The sequence below is a fragment of the Strix uralensis genome, chromosome 3 (assembly GCF_047716275.1).
Source record: "Strix uralensis isolate ZFMK-TIS-50842 chromosome 3, bStrUra1, whole genome shotgun sequence".
Classification (NCBI taxonomy): Eukaryota; Metazoa; Chordata; class Aves; order Strigiformes; family Strigidae; genus Strix; species Strix uralensis.
Genome location: NC_133974.1, coordinates 105,357,244 through 105,375,369, shown reverse-complemented (window position 1 = coordinate 105,375,369; position 18,126 = coordinate 105,357,244). Strand labels below are relative to the sequence as shown.

Genomic DNA, 18,126 nt, shown 5'->3' with positions numbered 1-18,126 from the left:
CTTGTCCTACTGCAAAGCAGTATTATACCTGGAGCTATTCTGGCTGTCCATGTAAGCATCAACTCCCTTTCTGAATTCTTGGCTTCAGTGACATCCTTTGGCAAGGAGTTCCCCAGTCCAGCTACTCTGTGAATGGAGAGTTTCCCTCCTTCCTTCCATTTTGAATTTCCTGCGTTTCACTGTAATGACGCTTGGTCTGTGTTACGAGACAGGGAGAATAAATAAATAAAATAGACCTATTTTTTATACCATTAATTTCTATATACTTCTAATGCATTCTCTCATGTATCACTATTCTGAGGAAAACAATTCCTGCTTTTCGAGTCTCTTTTTTTAAGAGTTTCCCCAGGTGTGCTGTTTGCTTTACTTTCTCCGAACCTTCTCTAAATCTGTCATACTTCTGTTGGAAAGGACTGAGACATTCTGTCATTAATACTGGAAATCAGACAGTACTGTTGAGATTTTCCTTTTAACTTGTCTTCTGAGGTGTTTTTTAGCCTCAGTCATGAGCCTAACATCAGCTTCACAACTAACCTTGAGCTACTAGAAGTGGTACTAATAGATGCAGTTTTCAAGCTAATGTTTTCAGACTCTTCCCTAGACTCTTTCAGAGTTGGCCAGGATGCTGCAGCTCTCCATTTCTTCTCATCTCTTAGTCAGCCTTGTCTCACTCTGGAGGGACTAGCAATACATACTTGGAAAGCCTTCTGTCTTAAATTAAAGAGGGCATTGATGGAGGTCACCTCCATAAAGTACATTCTGGTGATGCAGGTACCGAGATCATATATAATCCCCTTGTTCCTTTAACTTGCACTGAATTTTGAGAAATATTTTCATTTTCAAACTGAAAATAAAATAATGTAGGACAATGTTGCATGAAATTGCATCTCCGGTGGTGCCTCCAGTGAAAGCCTATCATCTAACTTCACCTCTGTGCATCTGCTCAGGATAATGCATTTAGAAATCAGGGATGCTTTGCCTTTTTCAGTCTCAGAAGCAAGTGACCTGGATTCACTTTTAAGATTATGACTTGAAAACTTGTTGACTAAGATTCTTCATTTGGAGGATGAGTTAATTCGTCCATATAAATCCCCTTTGACAAATTTAATAGATGGATGAAGTGACCCCTTACCTTCCATAGAAAAATACATTTTTTTTTTTAAAAAGTATGAAAGGGTTTTACATCTTTAAGATACCAAACAAATTCCAAACTGAGTAAGAGAGAGAGAGAGGTTGCCTTTCTGCAAGCCGCCAGCTTTCCCAAGTGTCTCATCCTCTCCCCTCTGTCATCCTGAGGCAACGTGCCTGCATTTGTGTGTAGATTTATAGTTTATTTTTATCTATGGCTTCATCTGTAGGTAGCTATTATAGCCGCCTTGCCTGGATATTGTTTGGGCCTGATAGATCTGTCTGTAGTTCATCAAAGGGGAGCTGAGTGGCTAAAAGCCATTGGGTCCAGCTGAGGATGAAATACGAGCCATCAGCCTTGGTAATGGCTGTAAAATTTCATAATTACACGGCCTTTATTACATTGCATAATGATCCTGAAGCAGTATGGAACAATTAATTAAGATTTTCAACCGTGGCTCTTTCAGAAATTAAAAGGTGCTAGTGGCTGAGAAATGGGGAAGTGTCTTGTCCTAAAAGCATTAGGGATGCTTAAGAAGTACTTCCTGGGTACTTTAAAAAAAAAAAAAAAAAAGAAGAAGGAAAAAGATGTGAAGAAAAAGGACAAGAAAAAGAAGAACAACTAGTTAATCAGCTGATGTCAGAGTAATGTTTTTGTACTTTACTGCTAATTCTTAATGTCAAAGCTGATCTAAAACTCTTGCAATAGTCACTGCTATAAAGCTGTTCCTCTTCTGTTCTGTAAAAATTTTCACGCGTTTCTTCCTCCATGTTCTGTTCTAGCCATTTGTCACATTTATAGAAGTTGAGCTCTGCACATTATTAAATAAATGCATGCCATGACTTAGGAGGAGGGTCACTTAGCTGCGTATTGGGGTGTACTGACCAAGGATTTTCTCTTACACACCTTCTCGTGTCTGAGGCCATTGAAATTCTTTGAAGATCTCTGCAGTTTGACAGACATCCCCAAGGAAGACTTTTTTTTTTTTACTGTTTTGATACTTTTCTTCCTTCCTTTTCTTCTTTGTAAATGCAGCATGTCAGATGTAATATAATATTTTCCATGAGGTTGACCTCAGACCTGATCAGAAGTAATTAGATTCCTAAGGTGCTGCAAAGGTGTCTCACAGGTTTCTGATGTACATACTGAAAGAAAAAGTGTTTATATATGTGCAAGGAATACGCAGCGAGAAACAGGAGTCCTGAACCTGTGCCTGTACACATTACCTGTTGTGAGCAATTGCTGGGTGTAATTCTGAAGGCCAGCAAATTGTGATCCAGATGGGGTGTGGAGTACTCACTGTGCCAATGATAGTAAAACTGATGAAAAGACAGCAAAAATAACCCTGGCGTTCTCCGTGCACCATCAAAACTTTCAGGTCTTACAGGAAGGAATCTCCTTTTCACTATGTGCCTTTTTTCCCCCCTCAAACTATTTTGATTCATACAAACTCTCGATATAACTCTTAGACAGGATGAGCATTGAGTATTAATGTTTTTAAATTTACTGGTCATCATGTAAGGTCCTATCATTCTAAATATTTTATGAGAAGCTAAGGTTTCCCTGAGGCACCTCTAATAATAAACTTTCTGCAGAAAATTTAGAAAGGATTTTGTGTTTCAAGGAGGAGCTGGCTGCTTGAAGTAAATTCTCTTGTTGAGTCATTTATTCCCTTAATAGGAATTTTCTGATCTGCTGTCATTCTTGTTCACACACTGGGTGTCACTGCCTCTAAAACACTTGTCATTCTTTAATGGAAACAAAATAGTCATTGCAGTCAGAGCCGCAATGTCATTCCACTACCCCTTGCTGCGTCGGCAATAGTGAAAATGACAGAGCGGCTCTCAGTAGGGGTAATTAAAATGTAAATATTGATATTTTATTATTTGAAATTACTTTCCAGTGCGGCATTTAATATCTCTCCATCTGTGCGGCTCTGTTTAGCGGTCACTTTAGTGCAGCTCTGGGATGCCAAGCGGCGGCTTGATCCCCGTTATGTCAAAATGCTTGTTGCTGCTTAATTTTGATATCTAATTAAGTGGAAAAGTACAGTCCACACTGTAATCCATGGCATCTTAACCAGCTGCTTGGGTATATTTAGAATTAATCTCCACTATGGAATCATCCTAATGTATGCAATTAAGAGTCTGCCGATGGCTAATTAGGTGTATTAGAATCAGGCAGCTTCCTTTTTTTTTTCTTTCTTTTTTCTCTTTTTTTTTTCTGGATGTGGACTGTTGTAGTCCTAAGACACAGACTCCGGAGACGATCTTAATGGTACATATACACTCAACTAGGTAAACCAGAAATTTCACATTCATGTAGGAGAATATGTGGGACTCTCTTCCCCCAAACCAGGGAGACTATAAACATCGTTTGAATTTTTTGGCATCTGCAGCACATTAAGAAAATCAACTAACCAGTAGAAAAGTTTTTAAAATTGGGAAGAAGAAGGAAAATGTGTAGGACAGTGTTCTGAGCTGTTGTTTTCCTGCCAGAGGGCGAAAGGGTGTATTTACCCAAAATTTTGCAACCTGAAGTTTTTGGTTTGGCTCTGGAAAGAGATTTTAGCTAGCTTAGCACATACAGGGTTAACACAGATATGTTGATTGGATAGTAAGCGTGGTTTTCTCCCTATGCTAATACATTCCAGTATTGGATTCATATTATTAACATGATTGGGGAATTCCTGGAAACCTGACTTTGCCTGATGGAAAGATGGAGGGAGCAGGGAATGCCACAACTCTCAGTGAGGAAATGACTGGTGGCTTCCCCAGGGGAGTAAAAGGCAAACAGCAGTGACCCAGCACTCTTTGAGGAAAAGTGCTCTCAAAATAGATCTGTAGAGGTTATTAATAAAAGGCAGCAGGTATTAAATGCACAAGAAGTCCCTCCTTTTTGTGAAAAAAACCCGTGATCTTTTATAATCCAACAAACTTGGTTTTGAAACCTAATGTGCATGAGGCTGAAGAAGCTTGAACTCTAAATTTCTTGATATTCCCAGTCTATGTGTGTAATTGTTGGGAGGCTGCTGCGTACAAGGATTGAAGTGAGCAGTGCCTAAACTAACACTGATTGTTGTTATTAGTTTAGTTAGGTTCCTCTCTCAAGCCCATGTTTTTTTTTTTTAAATTTTGTTTAGTTCAGTAAAAATTAAAAAAAAGCAACAAGGTGGATTCTTTTTGTTTAATTATGTGTGATTGTAGTTTAATTTCTGCTACTGGAACTCTAAAGGATCTAGGTAAGGCATACCACACACAGAATATGCATGTGCAGTGCGGGCTATTCTAAACTGAACTGTGTTACCATTTTAGGGATTGGACTTTGAGAGAGATTCAGCCCTATTCGTGATACGTGTTGGTTTTCATCTACAGTCACTTTACTAATGACAGAACGTAGTTTTTATTTTTTCACCCATAAATCTGGCTTTAGTGTACGCATACTGAAATACATACGTCCACAACAGATTGAAGGAAAATTTGTGTGAAATCAATATTTATGTTGAAAATACGATTGGGTTTTTTTTTTTTTTATATAGGCTCAGTGAAAGAAAACAATCAGGGTCATAAATACAATCCTCCATTTTCTCCCATGTAAATGTCTGGACACACAGGTGATACCTCAAAATATGCCACACATTTTAAAAAACAGATTTCATATAGAATGCTGTAACCCAGCAGCAGGCTTTTCAAGTCTAGGGGCAAGATGGTGTTAGGAGCATACGATGTCATGTCATCTGCCTTTGCTGTCTTCAATAAGAGAACAAAAAAAACCCCATAGTCTAATGAAACCGTGTTTAAAGGTTATAATTTAAAGAACTGCAAGAGTTAACTTTAAACAAGCAGATCAGATCACATATGTAGTGCATTAGAAAGGTCACTCTCAGGAATCTGCAAGTTCATACTGCTGACCTTAAGCAGATCTACAGCTATATTGAGCCATACTGGACTGCTAGTCTGAATTTTAAAACTTTTTCGTTGTCTGTAACTTAGAATTCAAAACCTCACTACAGAGAAGGTAATACACAAGGACTGACAACTGTCTAACATACAGGGGAAAAAAAAAAAAGGCAGTTTACTACTTACCAGGTCTTCTTCTGTTTTCACAGCATCTAGTGATAAATCAAAATATAAGTGTTTGGCCTGGCTGCTTTTTAATACAAGGTTGGTATGAGTTTGGTGTAAAGCTGTTTAAAATTGTGGAAGTTCCAGTGGTAAAATCAGCCCAAAGGGAAAATCCAAGTATTAATCTGTTTATATCTATTGTCTTATATTTTCCTTTTCTCCGTGCATACTGAAATAATAAGGTATGAAATGAAAATTAATGGAAATAAAAAGTACAGTACTTCAAACCATGTGTTTCCAAAAATGCCATTATAAAGTACTCATACATAGAGTTCTTACCAAATCTGTCCTGAAGCAAGGGTGACTCATCAGTTTTTTCATCTTTAATGTTTCACTTCAGAGTATTAGCAACTGAAGGTGATTATGTGAAGTCAGGGAGACATTCTTAATCAGTCACATTTTCCAGCTTCTTTCCATTACTGTTGCTGAAGAAGCAGCTCACAAGAGCTTGTGCTGTAAGAAACGAGAAATTTAAAAGTAGCTGCCTAGAAGTATTTGGGTGGTTATAGAGGGATGGTGCTGATTTCAGTACTGATATCAATTTGAACTATAGAGAGTTACATCTCACTATATGCATCTTACCCTGAGAAGAAATGACAAGCTTAAATTGTTCCTGTTTAGTGTTATCATGTAAGGTTTCACAGGGTAAAAGACAAACCAGAAATATTTCTAACTGGTATTTAAATTTCATTAACACCTTTTTGTATAGCTTGAGTGAAAGGTCAGGCTAGACAAGCAGCATCTTCACTGTTTGTAAATGTCTAATTTGCTGCTTTTAAATTGCTGTGAACTTCACTTACTTGGTCCTGCTGAATGAATCCAGTGTTGCAAATACTTCTGACAAGCGAATATTTACTTAGTGAGAATCCATTGTTCGTAATGGATTGAGAGGGACATGCAGTGTGAATGCATTTTTATTGCCATGCCATCTCTCTGCTGTTGTTTCAGTGAGATGAAAGTAGCGTTGTGATAAAAGCCCCGGGTTTCTTAGTGCTCTGTGTGGCATTTCTTGTCTTACTGATAGGTGTTAGTGAAAAAGTGCTTAGCATAGACATTTTTTCATGTTATAAAATATAAAAAAAAATGTATATCTTGGACAGCAAGAGTTAGGAATACAAACACACTTAAATAAAACCCGAGAAAGTGCACAGGCTTGGCTGAAGACATCCCAGCACTCTCCAAATGCGTTTTGCTTTTTGTACTCGAGTCCGAGTAATTCTTGGGCACCTCAGTGTATGCAATCTGATCTCCCTTCTCCCACGGCCACACAGTAACAGATGGCAATCACAACTCATAGCGCCGCTCACAACAGAGCCCCAGTGCTGCTTTTGCAGTGCTGTGCTATAGGGGCAGAAGGAGATGCTATATAGCAAAGCATCGCTCAGAAAAGGCAGTGGTTTTACTGTGCGGAAGTTGTTGGATGAAACTAATTTCTAAACGTAACTTTAATTGTAGCACATCAGTTCTAAATAGCTTGGAAGCTGAAATAGTGTAAATTGAGCAAATAGTGTAAGTTGAGCTGTATTTCTGGTCAGTTGTAGTTTGTGCTTTGGGACCTGGCTTGTGATTTTCAAGTTTGGGCAAATACCTGTGCTTTTTGTTTCGTGAGCTGACACCTTTCACATGAAAATCTTCAGTCATACTTAAATTTCAGCTTGCTATGGCATCACGTGCAGCTGTTAGCCCTTTGACCAGGGGCTCCATGAGCAAATGAGTACGACAAGAAAAAAAAACAGCAAAAAGAGAAATAATGGGTTCACCCTGGCATAATGACTTGTATCTGTTTCTGTTCCAGCTTTCACCAAATTTCATCATAATCTGTGAAATATGTTTTGTGATTAGTGAGAGTACTCTCCTTCTGTTTGATGGTTTTCATAACAGCTGAAATGTTTGTGGGTCTCGAGATATAGACTACAGAGTATTCTGAAATGCAATTAAATCTGTTTTTTCTTGGATTAATGTAATAAAAAGGATCTCTCAATTCAGATCTATGTGGGAGATTCAGCTCTAGATGTACCCTAAAAAAACGAATCATGCCATCCTCTCTTCCTTAGATTCCTGAGAGAATAATATTAAGTGGCAGTCAGGCTATGAAGGTTTCCTTCAGCAAATATTGTGATCGTATCTAGAAAACATTATGTAGCCCTAGTAGAAATTTCACTGCTGAAATTTCCCTAGCCTTTGTTTACATCCCTGGAAGCCAGCTGAAGTTGTACAATGGATTCGGGCAAGTGCTGAGTACATGCCAGGAAGGGAGAGGAGGGCAGAGTGACAGCTGTATGTCTGAGAGAACACTGGACCTGAGCCTGATCTTGAAATGAAGTGGGGTTTCTTTACACTCACTTCTGTGCAGCCAGGATAGGCCTTTGGCCCACTGTTTGTCATTGGACCATGAGCCCACACACTCTCTAAATAAAGTAATCTGGGCTGAAAGAAAAGTTTTTTTAAAAAGTGTTTACAATATCAGTTTGTTCTTTTGACAATGGTGACTATACATCATTTTTGAAATAAAGAAATCATGCTGGAAACATCAGTACCCATAAAACATTTAGAAGGAAGTTAATCTATCAAAATTAAGTGTAAATAATTTAAAAATCCAACTCTGATATTTCAACTGTGTAAATATATTGGATCTGCAACACACTAGTGAACATGTCATTTTCAAGCACAGCTTTGATTATACAAAATGTAAATGAAGATACTTGAAGTACAAACCAGGGCAAGCAAGAGGAATATTTTACTTCTGAAACTAACAATCACAAAAACAACTGGTAAAATAAATGGGAGGTGATTATCAGAAAAAGCAAGCAACTCCCAGCTTTGCCAGGTATTGCATACCTGGTTTGATCAAATACTCAGATTTCTAAACACATAACAGAGAGGAAGGGAAGTTCATTCCCTGCGAAGTGAAATAAACTAGGATTCAAGTCAGAGTAGCCTGATTTAGGCATCGCCTCAAATGTTTAAGGCTTAAAATAATGGTAGGGATCAGTCCAGCCACTGTCTTTTTTTGTCCAATAGGTCTCGGAGTGCTGTGTGCAAGGCACAGATCTTACTTTGGCACTTGACCATCTGCAGCTGCTTCACTCTAGCCCCTAGTGAGTTAGTGTCCATGAAGTCCATCTTAATGAAGTAGAGGAAAGGGTCTTCAGGAATATAAAAGATTTACCCTGCTTAGCATGGAGCTGTGTACAGTGTGAAATAGAGAGCAAGTAGTGCATGTGCTGATATTTGAAAAGATCTGTGGTTTAAACAGCCCCATCTGAGAGACTGCGAACTGTGTTTGGAGCTGGCGTGGAGTGCTGAGCGCTGCAGTGCACGGTCAGCTCGCCGCCAGTTGTTCCTGTAATAAAAACGCTAAGGCCTTTTTACCTATTTATTTCTGCTTCCTTTGAGCTTTGGGTTTACTGGTATGCGAAAGGAAAAAAAAAAAAAAACAAGCATATGTTCGGTTGCTCAATCAACCTTTTCTCAATCCACACTCTGTGATCTCAGTGAGTCATTACGGCATAATTACAATTTGAGTGTGATACGCTGTTTGTAGAAAAGTATCTATTTTTAGCTGAAGAAACACTACAGTTCCTGAAAGGAGGAGAAAGAAAGAAAAAAAGGAAGGAAGAAAATCTGTAACCAGAAAATCAATGCTATTGTTAACTGATATTACGAGACACCCTGTAGATTTACAATGCTTGCATTCAGCCACATAAAAACTGCACTGAAAAGAATGCCTACCAGGGGTTAAATTCATATGCCTGCGCTGCAGCCTATTTCTGTCAACACTCAGCTCAGGAAATAAACATTTATGCTTTCTGAAATGAAAGTGTATTTTTGAAGACTAGCCGTCAGATATTTTTTGCCCTTCACACTTTCAAATGCTTAGCCTTTTTTGTAAGTTGACTGCAAAGTGCATCAGTTTGCTAGGGAAAAAGAGAAAAAAAAATCTTGACAAGTGCCCATGGCATCATTGTCAAGCACATGAGCGTCTAGTAGAAGATGGCAGGAGGGTTGGCACAAAACATGCTTCCTTCAAGCTTCTTACCTCAGGGGTACCTGACTCTTGAGAAGCCTTTCAATCCTTCCAAATGACGTTGTTGCAAACTGTCATCTGGTTTATTTGGAGAGCGGTGTATCGCAGATAAACATGCTATTTAACTGCAGGTCAAGGTACAGAGTTGTTCTGCTGGCAAATGCCCGAGATACATTAAATGGCATTGACTTGGGGAGGGAGATGGAGAGAGATCAAAGTTGTCACCGATATGGTACATGCTGAGGGGTAGAAAGGTACACAACATTGTATTTTAAAAAGCCATTATGCAGTTCTACATTTAAAACATTGACCTACAGGACTCCTAAGGATTAAGGACCCACACAAAGTTCAAAACCACACCCTCGTGCAGCATCTCAGGGCTGTTTGGAAAGAGCTTGCCGTTGTGATTGGGGAGTCCAGAAAGCTAGAAGTGTATTTCATCTAATTTGGAGACTTTTTAAACAATAGTTACGTTTTAAAATAGAAAATGTCCACTTGTCACAGAATGTGGTTGATCTAGAGGATTCATATAACAAAAGCTGACGGAATCAGAGCAGAGTTTGGCATGAAATAAGTATAACCTCTTCCAAACAATTAAAAATAAATCTCTGTGTGTAAATACATATGCCTGTGTAATCTATTCTTTTAACTGTGACTTGCTGAACATCTTTTAAAAGGGCATTGTTGTGATATAAGAGACATGCTGGATGCTTTCACATTTTCTGAAAAATCAAAACAAAACAAAAGCAGATTAATTACTTGATGCAGCTTTACATTCCCATGAGGGATGTCTTTAAAAGTTAAATCATGCTTTCACTGAGCAGGCTTTCAAGGAAAAGTTACTTCGATCAGGAAAAAAATTATGTTTATTTGATTTATTATTGGAGAGCAGAACAGTGAGGTTTATATTTGCCAATTTTTCTATAATGGAAAAAAATTATTTTGATTTTTTTATGTGTCATATAAAAACAATTAGTATATTTACTGCACCAGAATGCAGATTTTTCAAGAGTGCAGTACAATAAATTGTAGACAATATTCCATTTTTCCCCCTCACAGGGCATATGTAATTTGCTTTCTCTGTGGCACACAATAAATGTTATTGAAACATAGCATTATTTGTTTAAAAAAAGCCCCAGCAAATCTGTACTAGAATAGATAAGTAAATAAAAGAAGGAAGTTGGGAGTTTTCAGAAGAAAAATAGAGAGAAATTGCAGGTTAAACTTCTTTAATCAAAACTGATTTTATTGCTTTTTGCTTAATTAAACTCCTCGGAAGTGTGTGAAACATTGTTATACCTGAAAAATTGTTAATTTGTAAATCACAGGGACAAAAGGGCTCCACTGCAACTTTAAAGTTTCTATGCACGTAAATGTCAATAGAGTGCCTTCTCCATCATCAGCACTAAATTCACATTGATGCCTCTTTTCTTCTCTGTATTGATCCTTCCATGAGAACGTAGATTTGTATCTGTTAATTAATGCGTCCTGAAACAGCGTTTGTATTAATCAGGCAGATAAGAAAAATTGGATGCCTGCACCCTCATGACAACCGTAAAAGTGCTGGCCCTGATAAAATCGTGGATGGACCTCAATAAAAAAGTTCCTCCTTCCACTCAATAAACTAATCATCCTGCTTTTAATTATTCGGCAGAAAGATGTGTGGAGATTGGAGAATGTGTAAATCTATTTACTAACAGCAGTGTCTGGGAGGGAGAATGGGGCTGTCACAGGACGGTGCTGCAGGCTACGTTCTCTGTCCATCTGCTACTGCAGAAAAACTGGTTCTTGAAAGATGGGAAGGAACAGAAATGTTGAAGCTAATTGAAATCATGAATTCCTCCCTATAACCTTTCAAATGATTATTTCTTCTCCATTTCCCTCTTATTTATTTTAATCGCAGATGTGTTATTTTCCATTGTCACCTCTTCAAGGGTTTCCTGTTGTTGTTGGCTCGGTTTGTGTTGGGTTTTTTTTGAAGGCAGAGAGCTACAGTTCTATCACAAGACTCAAAAGACAGTAAGGGAAAATGAAAACAAATAAGGAGGGGGAGAAAAATGAGAGAGAGAGCTTGCAGCCAGTTTTATGTTTCATTTTTTATGGATGCTTGGTGGTTTGGATGTGGGACTTTCTTTTTTATTGTATTACTTTTGCTGCTTAGTGCTTATGGAGAAAATCTTGTTTAGAGTAGATGCCTTGCAGATTTGCTAGTTTATGATATATTCCTGCTTGACTGTAACTCTCGACTTTCAAAACAGAAAAATGCATTTAAGTGTAATTGAACGCCAAAAAGAATGTTCTTACAGCGGGAACCCTGTCAAAGGACATGTAAGCAGCTCCATAAACAACTAAATGAAAGCCTCAGACATGTCTTTAAGACCCTTTAAGAAAAGCTTGACTAATCCCCTTTGATGATTTTATTAAGTACTTGTGGTTGATGGTGCCAACTGGCAAACTACTGCATTTCACCAGCAGGCCAGGAAAATCACTTCCTTTCCCATATTGTTTTGTAGCTCCTAATGTGATTGGGATATTAGCAGTTCGATATAATAAACTAACAGGTACTGTAAACGAGAGTCTGAAAAGGTAAGACAGTAGAGATGTTTGCCCTTACTGATCCTATTAGGAAAGACAGCAGGGGAGGGGGTGAAAAGGCAAAAGTTAAATTCATTAAGAGTCATTTATTAAGTTTTTGGTTGCCCTCAGAAAAAGAATGGTGTGACTGCTATTCAGTTGGCACTTTAATATGCCACCCTGTTATTTCAACAAGTGTAGTAAAGGTGGGAGCCATTACAGAAGTAATTAGCATCTTTTCTGAGGAGGGTAGGTGTTACTTCTCTTTCCCCCGAGGTTAAAGTTCAAAGAGAATTTTCCTCTTTGTGATAATCACCTTAATTCTATTGAAACATCAAATCTTCAATTTTAGAAAAAGCTTTTTTTTTTCCTCTCCTAAATTATCCTTCTTGGTTTATGGTGATGATGAACAGAGTCATCAGATCCCTGTTTCACAGCATCAGGTTTTAGAACTAAGCATGAGTATTTCAGAACAAAGAAGACGTCATACTAATCACAGGCTATCACTGCAGTACTCTCCAAATTAATATGATTCTTACAGAAAGAGCCTGCAAATTTCAAATTGTTTGTAACTTCGTACGTTGATTAGAAAACGTCTGATTTTGTATTGATTTACTTTCCCGTAGTAGGATGGGGAGGAGAGGCACAAAAGCAGAAGGGAGAGTACGTACATATTTTATCACAATGTATATAAAAATAAATCAAAAAGAGGAGCAGATTTCTGACAAATCCAAACATGCTTAATATTTTTCCTGTGTTTTTCTCCTATTCAGGATTCTCCACTTTGTCTCTAGCTGACCAGATGAGCCTTCTGCAGAGTGCTTGGATGGAGATTTTGATTCTTGGTGTTGTATACCGGTCACTTTCTTTTGAGGATGAGCTTGTATATGCTGAAGATTATATTATGGATGAAGACCAATCCAAATTGGCAGGCCTTCTTGACCTTAACAATGCCATACTGCAGCTGGTAAAGAAATACAAGAGCATGAAGCTGGAGAAGGAAGAGTTTGTCACCCTCAAAGCTATAGCACTTGCTAATTCAGGTTGGCAGAGTGGCATGATGGTTGCTATGTTTTTAATATGTCACATTTTTTAATTTCTCCGTAATACTTTCTGCATGCTTGTTTTAAACGTGGTTTTAGAATAAGAAATTGCTAATCAGACTTCAGTCTGAAAGGCAACAAACAAAGCAGTTCAAACTAAGAAGAGCTTTCTGGTTCTAAGTAATTGTGGAATAAATTCCTGAGGGAGTGGAGGATACTGCACTGTATGATTTGGAGAGTATTTTACAGGCAGAGATCCTTTCACATGAATATAGATGTTGTTCTCCTAAATCCATTGCATAATCCAGGCAAGTCTAATCATTGCAATTAAACGAACAGAAAGGATGCATGAGAATATGCTATATATGTTTTCTTTAAAGGCAGCTACTGATTCATTTGATAGGGTGATTTCAGGATATGGGATGAGGGAAGAAATTATTATTTAATCTCACAAGGACCACACCTTACCTTACGGATCCTCTGCATTTATGAGAATGCTTCTGCAAAAATTATGACCTGTGCAGCAAGGGTTAAAAATCTCAGAAAGAATCTTTTTTCTGCATTTGAATTTAAAAGTGCTGAAGCAGTGAATACTGTCAGATAAGTAAAAATCGTTTGTGCTTTGTTGTTTTTCCTTTTGTGTCTCCTTAATGCTTTATTGTGGTCTTAAGTCCCTTTTAGCATTTGCATAAAGTTCACGATAGATCCCTCTTTAATGACGTGCCGATCATTAGATACCTGTGTGTCAATAACATGCTCTGATGCTATGTTCCATTGACAGTCACACCGTGCCCCTCCATCTGCTTTTGTTTTGACCCTATCTTTGAACTTTATCTTGGTTGCTGGCCAGTAGTTTTCCCTTTAATTACAAGAAGGAAACTGTCAATAAAATCTGTTAAATGGGATGCAATGAGTGGCTTGAATGGGCGGACGGCTATTTGTTCAAATTCTGCAGCATTCAAGGTATTGACAGTTTGTTTTCTGGGGCCATATGTGACGATCAATCTCAGGCTGGGCTCAGCCGCGCTGAAAAATGAAAAACCAGATTGCTTTTGCTTACTTGTGGATGACGACTTGTGATTTGGCGCGGTCCTAGTGAGATGAGACCTTCTGCCCAAATTGCCCCCCTGAGAGCCAGGACGCGTGACTGTTTTTAGAAATAATTTTTTAATTGATTTTGTAATTAACAGTTCATCTACAATATTGATGCATGAATCCTCAGATTGATAGGAGGGAAATTGTTTTCAACAATGAAGTTGTACTTTCCTATTTGTCTTTGTAATGTGATTTAGCACTCTGCATTTTTAATTGGAAATATAATTCAAAAACATGCAAAGCCAAAATGCTTATTAGTTTCTTTGTAAAATATTCTCCACCCCACTAACTCTGCCCTTAGTTTTAGAATATTATCTTGTTTCCAGAATAAACAAAATGCTGAAATGCCTCTCAGAGATCAAAATTATTTTTAATTGAAATTTTATTTATAATTTTTGACCATTGTAAATAGACACTTGAGGATGCTTTGCAGCTACAAGAAGGATTTTCTCAAAATTGGTCATGCTTAATGAACAGAGCAAGAAAGTTATCTGGAATTAGGAGTCTAAATAGAGAAGTTTTTTTTTACTTATTTTGATTCTGTAATTCAAAGCCTGAATTAGAAATATTTCTACAGCTTACTTCATAAAAAGGGTAAGGGGCTAGAATATAGGGATATGATGTTAAATACCAGTCACACCATTTTTTTTTTCCTAAAAACAAGACATGCAGTGTTCAAGTAATAATAAAAGATACTGCTGCAAGAAAAAGTTTAGTCATACATTGTGCATAGAGTGTATCAAAATCATCTGTAGCTTCATTAACTTCACTGGGAATTACAACCAGGGTAATGTCAGAGATAAATACAATTCAGCATACTGAAATTCAGGGCACATTTAAGTGAAAACATTTCCTTCCCTCATCTTAAGAGAAATAAAATTGCTGTTTTAAAATGAAACTGTTGCAAGGAGGAGTTAAAAAGCAGCCCAGCCATTTGACTTCCCTTTCAACAGAATGTTTTGACTGCTGACATTCAACATTTCAGCTTCAGGTTGTACAGACAGCAGATACCAAACTTCCATCAGCTGCAGCTACACTAACCTGTTAGGTGTAAAATAGCACCTGCAGAATTACAGCCCATCAAAGAATATCAGACCCCTAGTGTTTAAATGCTGCTGAAATTAAAAGTAAAATTAAAATTAAAGTTTTTGTCTTTTTTAATAGACAAAACTAGAAATAGCTTATTTTCACATAACTATGAACTTGATTAATGTAAATGCAGCTGTATCTGGGAAAAAAAAAAAAAAGCCATTATAAAATCAATCAATTCACATTTTAATATATTTTGTTGCTACATCTGCTTTCTACCAAAACTTCCACTATTTATTTTTCCAGTTTAATATATATTAGCCTTTTTATAGCTGTAGAAAGAATGGATGGAGTATAATAAGAAATCTTAGGCGTTTCGGGCATTTTTGCCGTATCCACACTGTCTAGAAAGATTCCCAGGTTGACTCTACTATAAACAGTAGACAAAGATGATTTTATAGCTCTGTATCTGTGTTAGTGATTTATGATACAGTGTCATAGTACTTTCCCTGCTGGTGTATAGAAGCAGCAAAAAGAAATTGTAGATTGTCTTCATATTGATTGTATTTTGTTTGAATAAATACCACAACCTTTGTTTGGGCCAACAAATCTCAGTATTGTGAGCATTAAAACACTCCAACTACTAACTTTTCTTTTGGCCTATGCAGTCTACTTGTGCAGTACTCGATCTGAGATAATCCTGCCATTTGGTTTCTAAAAGGTGGGGAGGAGGAGCCATTTTTCAGGGAGATTCTCTGACAGCCATTATCAAATGTTCCCTTTGCAGGGTTGGCCAATGCCACGCTGCTTCTATAAATTTCCAGAAACGCAAGATATATCAACCTTGTAGATTGTCACCGATTTCAAATGGAGTGCATATAGCATCTGAAATGTTAAAATACATATTTAAGAGCACAATACTGAAATGCATAGACATTTCAGTCCTATGTGCGTTAAAGTCTATACAGGAATTATTTCAACAGTTAGGTTTAATATGTAGTGCTTAATATGGAATCTTAAACATCTGCGTTGATGCAATAGTAATTAATACAGCCTTCATGCTTGAACTCCAGAGAAGTCCCTTTCACCACAGCATTGCCCTTGTCTTGTCCGTATCATGAGTGCCTCCCTTCTTTCTGTACCTTCTCCACACAAAAGCAAGTAGGTACCTTGGAACTACAGGATGCCACTGCCCTGCATTCCACCTCACGCCACCCAAATGAAGCAAGCTGGCACCAATGAGCACTTTGTTTACCCACGCAGAAAGTCAACTTTGAATGGCTTCCAAAACATGCATGTACCAATTACTTCCTCGTGTGTAAGGGAAGGTGAAATATTTACAGAATATAGTTGAAGTGTACACAGGTGCGCACAAGCACATGCAAACACTCTGACACAGAGAAGATGACCTGCTCGTCTCCTTTGTATTAGAAAATGCTTTCATGTATTGATTAGGTAATACTAAACAGGGAATTGCAGGTGAACAGTTTTTTGAAATTGCCTAATCAGTAAGGACTAAATTGTGCCTTCAGGTCAAATATTGCAGAAGGCTTAGGAGTCATAACTGAGACCAGATTTTTAAGAGAAGCTCAGTTCCCATCTAAGACCTAACATAAGGAACTAGAGTGTCAAAATACATTAGCACATTTGAAAATCTGATCCGTGTGTACCTGGCTAATAGGCTGCTGGTATCTTGAAAAATCTGACCCAAATGTGGATGCTAGGCACTTAAAAGTATAACCCTACGCACTGTTGAAAATTTAATCTGAAACGCTAATACTAGCTGTCTAGCCTGTGCCACCAGAAGGAGAAAAGGACCTCTGCTCACTGTCACAATTTCTGGTCTCTCTTATTAATTCTCCTAAAAAGACTCCAGCACCCTTTCCGTACTGAAGGAGCGAGAACCAAGAAGTATCTTGTGCATTTTAGTGTAATGAAACACAGATCAACATTGATGCCAGTAAAGTCACACAATCATCTATCCTGGTAAAAAAATCAGTTTGTTCTTAGAACTTAGCTTTCCAGCCACCAAAACAGTGTACTCGGAGCACTATCACCATTAAAGAATATTATCATAATAAAAATTAATCGGTAGAACCCTATAAATCACTTATTCCACAGGACATCATCTTTACTTCCAGTATAGACTGTGGCTTATCATATGTCACAACAATTATGTAGTTTCTAATAATGCCAATTTTTTCATTTGATTTTATTTAGTCATCTTGTTAGTGTTAGAATTCATGATTAAAAGGTATCTATTGTGAATAGGCATATATTTGATATATATATACACACACCTGTGTGTTATTGGTGTGTAACCAATATTTATTTTGCCAATATAAATAGCAAGGTCTGTTAACTCTTTCGTGTAATTTTGTACAGAGGGTGGTACAGCATAGAAACAAATTTTTAAAAGAGGATGTTGCCGCTATAGTCAGAGTTTTCGTGTTGGTTGAACACAGTTTCTTCCTCATATTCCATTTTCATGTAATCGAATAGATGGCACCCACAATTCTTAGAGAAAATAAATAACTCTGCTACTCAATGTTATCATTAAGCAAATGGTAGCAGAGGTAATCAATGGTTTAAATTTTTTTTTTTTTCTTTTTCTGGTAGTTGGTCTAGGAACTGAATGACTTTGAGATATTCCTCACTTCGATATGAACTTGGTGGTTACTATTTACGTGTTAGCAGTCTGAGACTCAGGAAGGGCAAGAAGTGAGGCCAGCCCAATGGCCAGCGGGAGGATGGAGCCCAGGTTCCTCCCTGCTGGGGCAGGACTGTAAGGGGAGCACTGTGCTGCGTCTGCCATGGGCCAGCTCTGTGCTGACCAGAGGATTTTCTGCGTAGGAAAGCAACAGTGTGAACCGCTGTGTTACCAGTGCAATTGCTAGTCTTCACTGTTATTCATCCTGCCTTTCCATAGCACTAAACTAGTGGCTGTCAATGGTAATTATGGCAATTACTTACATCTTGTAGTGGATAAAAAGGATTTTGAAGCATTCATTCGACATTTTCTTTTATTTGGTATCTTACCCCCCAGCTCTATCATTCGCATTCCCCTTTTCCAGAGTTTTAGTAGCCTTATCAAGGAGATACTGG

At 37.8% G+C, this 18,126-nt stretch overlaps 1 protein-coding gene across 13 annotated transcripts in view; it reads left to right on the top strand.

Moving 5' to 3' along the window:
* ESRRG (estrogen related receptor gamma) overlaps nucleotides 1–18,126 on the top strand; it is a 408,134-nt gene that overhangs the window by 380,359 nt on the left and 9,649 nt on the right. For all 13 annotated transcript variants that reach the window (XM_074863717.1, XM_074863718.1, XM_074863725.1 and 10 more), the window contains one exon: nucleotides 12,628–12,897. In XM_074863717.1, the coding sequence (XP_074719818.1) occupies nucleotides 12,628–12,897 (270 nt within the window). The remainder of the gene's footprint in view (nucleotides 1–12,627; nucleotides 12,898–18,126) is intronic.